This window comes from Vigna unguiculata, chromosome 11 (assembly GCF_004118075.2).
Source record: "Vigna unguiculata cultivar IT97K-499-35 chromosome 11, ASM411807v1, whole genome shotgun sequence".
NCBI lineage: Eukaryota > Viridiplantae > Streptophyta > Magnoliopsida > Fabales > Fabaceae > Vigna > Vigna unguiculata.
The window spans coordinates 7,496,445-7,500,153 of record NC_040289.1 but is presented as its reverse complement, the minus strand read 5'-3'; the positions used below and the strand labels follow the sequence as shown (position 1 = coordinate 7,500,153).

General features: G+C 30.1%; 1 protein-coding gene across 1 annotated transcript; it reads left to right on the top strand.

The window, feature by feature from the left end:
• The first annotated feature begins 1,087 nt into the window (after window positions 1-1,087).
• LOC114170480 lies at window positions 1,088-2,046 on the top strand. Its single transcript, XM_028055967.1, has 2 exons — window positions 1,088-1,534; window positions 1,691-2,046. Exons 1-2 carry the CDS (start codon window positions 1,247-1,249, stop codon window positions 1,706-1,708), a joined length of 306 nt encoding a protein of 101 aa, XP_027911768.1. The 5' UTR covers window positions 1,088-1,246; the 3' UTR covers window positions 1,709-2,046.
• The last annotated feature ends 1,663 nt before the right edge of the window (window positions 2,047-3,709 follow it).

Below are 3,709 nucleotides of genomic sequence, written 5' to 3'. Positions count from 1 at the left end.
TTTAGCCCATGCATAACTCACTCAAATTCGTTAATTTCTCCCCTTTTGCGTTGTGACCGACTAAAGCTTTTTTAAGTGTTTAATTTATTTAAGTTTTTCGTGGGCTTAGCCCACACATAGGAAATTATTATTATAATTTTTATCGCTTTTCATCGGTTGATCCGACAATATGTGAGCCGCAAATGTTCGTCCCCTTTTAGTTGATGCAAACAAAATTTTCGTCCATCAAATCGGCCTAGGCCACCTTACCGTCGTTGGACCGACATAATCCTCTTCTTATTGTCAGTTTTGGCTTGGACAACGCAAAAAACCTATATTCTTGTTGTGAATACTACGATTTTGTTTTGTCCAAAACTGTAACATATAACAAAATATGGACCACAATTCATAACTTATTCCTTTAAAAAACTACATAAGATTTGGTTATGATTTGTGCATTAACACTAACCCATACTCTATTATAGGCTACGATTTTGTAAAGAACAGCCTAAAATAAACTTAAAGTCTATGTGCACTTATTTTCTGATGAAGACTTTATTTACTTATCAAGTGAAGTGAAAACAACATTGTCTTTCATACGAAGCACTGTGTGACACATTGATTTGCTTGCTTTCCATATTTTAACATCTTTTCTTATTTTTGATAAACACTTAATCAAAATTATAAGCTTGTTGGACTTTTACTCTAACACTACATATAATAGTCTTACCAATGGTTTGATAAACGATTTCACGCATGTTGCATACTAAAGTTGGATGAGATGCATGGTGGTTTTGTGTGGTCTAAATTAATTTGGTTGAGAGCTTGGTTTAATTTCCTGGAAGGTTCTTAGTAACTAACTCTCATCTAGCCTTTTTCCCCCACAACCTAGCCGTACACTTCCAACAAATCAATTGAAATTAGTTTTTGAATGCCGACAAAAGCTATAAAATCGATCTAAATTGGCATGAAACACCAGATACCTAGTATATACCTAATGTGAAGTAGAATAAACATGTCATAACTTTCCATGGAAAGTGTCACTTCTATTCCTTTTCCTTGATTTTTCAAGCACATACTTTTTCCTCTTGGGGTCCCCCTTCCCAATGCCCATAAACCAAATAGGAAAATCCAATGATGGTACCCACACCCTTGACCCCTACCAGTCCCCACCATGATTTCTCCTCTTTATGAATGAATATTGAGATAGAAACATCATCAAACTAACCTCTGTGTCTGTTTTTCCTCTTTCCAACAACAAGTTTCAATGTCTGAGTCTGAATTAGCCTCTTGTGATGAATCTCCCTCCTCCTCCACATCCACTCCAACCATTCAAATAGTCTCAAAGTCCTTCTCTGAGAGGCTTATGGGGAAATTCTTTGATGCCACTCAGTTTGATTTTGTGTATGAGCAAAGTGGCCTTTGGTCTCCCCCAGTAAGAAGAACTGTGTTCTTGGCCTCACCTGCAGGTAACATATGCTCTCAAGATGAAATTCTGAGGAAGCTCAAGAAGGCAAAGAAGCCTTGCAAGAGACCCATGTTGTGCTTCTTCAATGTATGCACCTCATCTTCTTTCTTTCATAATTTTTATATTATATTTAGATGTTAACTATCTAAGTTAATTTTTACTGTGAATATGTTCAATTGATTTATACAGTTTTAAGCTGAGAGGAGAAAAACTTTGACAGATGCTTCTGATTCTTGTTTTCAGGCCTTTTTGTGCTCTTGAGTTGATCTTTGCAGTGCATAAAGTGATCATGTGCCAACCATAATAACCTCTTTTGGGAAAAAGTTGTGTTTGTCTCAGAATATTTATATAAGATGCTTTCATTGTGCATGTGTGGGTACTGCTTTGCCAACTATGTGGCCCAGTGGAATCATAACCTAAAGTGAGAGATTCTATGTATAGAAGTACTTGCAAGTTCTTTGCCATGTTACCAAAAGTCTTGTATTCCAACTTTGTTTCATAATGCAATATTGATGTGTATGATAACTTGTTTCTGAAAAATTGTCTGTCAAATTGTTTTGTGTAAGTTGATAATCTATATGTAGCAGTAGCAGCCTGCATCACCCACAAAAATGATGGAATTCAAGTTTTTTTTTTTTTAATATATATTTTCATAGATGATGTCTAATTTTTTAAGGATTTAAATAAGTTTCTTCTTACACAATATCATCGATTTTTTTAGTATCTATTTTTTTTATAAATTAAATACATCATAAATTGAAAAAACTTGTTTAAGTTTAAGTTATTTTCTTTGTAATTTACTAGCAACATACATGTTGATTAAAAAATCTTATAACACTTTTTAACAAAAATATAGTTTAAGTTCTAGACATTTTCTCCGTAATTTTACTGCCATGTTAAGTTGAAATATACGTAGAACACTATTTATAATGTTGAAATATATATATATATATATATATATATATATATATATATATATATATATATATATATATATATATATATATATATATATATATATATATATATGAGCTTAATTATTGGAATAGAGAATAAAAATAATGAACGTTCTTCATCTGCATTACACGAACCAATAGCAAAAACAGGACGAAACAGTGGCATGACTCATGAGTTTGCTTTTGCTTGATTGAAACAATTAAACATCTGGAAAGTATATATCTAGAATAATATGAGATGTAAATACAAACTAAATTAAACTTTGAATGCAATAATATTAAGTTTAAATACAATATTATTAAATAATTTACATCACTTTTTTTTAAACAGTAATTCTTAAAAAGAAATAAAGTCTTGCAGATAAAGTAAAAAATTCCGGAAGTTGTGCTATTCGTAGATATTTCTATTCCAAGTAAACTATTATTTTTGTCTAGTTTATTTTATCATTGTTACCCTCATTTATTGTATAAATTTAAATATAAAGTAAAGGAGTTACTTTAACTTATATACATTATAGAAAAAAAAGTTAACAAAGCATTTTATATTATCGAGATAACTCCTAGGTCCTTGCATTAAACACTTTCTAGTCACACAAAAAGTCAACAAAAGACAATTTCAGTCTTTCCTTCCTATTAATAGTCTTTTTTTTTTCATAATAAATGTTAACTCCTTTGTGTTTCTTTAATTTTTTAAGGGACTTTGTTTTATTAGTTTTTGAAAATGAGTTTGGTTTGGTTCTCAACTTTTAAATTTTAAATTTTAATTTTATTTTCAATAAATTGTTTTATGTGCTATATATTTTGTTCGGTTAACCTAACTCGAGTGTCATAGTTTATAATGATATTTAGTATGATTTTTTTTTTTAAAAAGGTCTAGATATGTTTTTCTCTCTCAAACTATTATGAAACAGAATGATGATATTTTGACTCAATTTTTTTATTTACTTTTAATTCATCACTCAAATCACTTTTCAATTATCTTTCTTGATTGTTTTTAATAGTATAATATGATGATCTAACGGTGATTCTAGTGATGAGTTAAAAGTGGGTAAAACAAGTAGGTTAAAATATCCTTATCTATGAAAAAATGTGTTTTGTTCTTAAACTAAAGTATAAAATATTTATTCAGTTGTATTGTATGTGTTGACAAAAAGAAGAAGATGGACATCTTCTTCCAATAAGGAGTTTTGATGATGATGATGATGACTTTTGAAGAAGTATGGAAGACTTGATGATGATGCATGAAAAAATGTTGAAGACTTAAAAGAATGTTTTGATTCAAGAGATGCATTGAAGACTTAAGGGT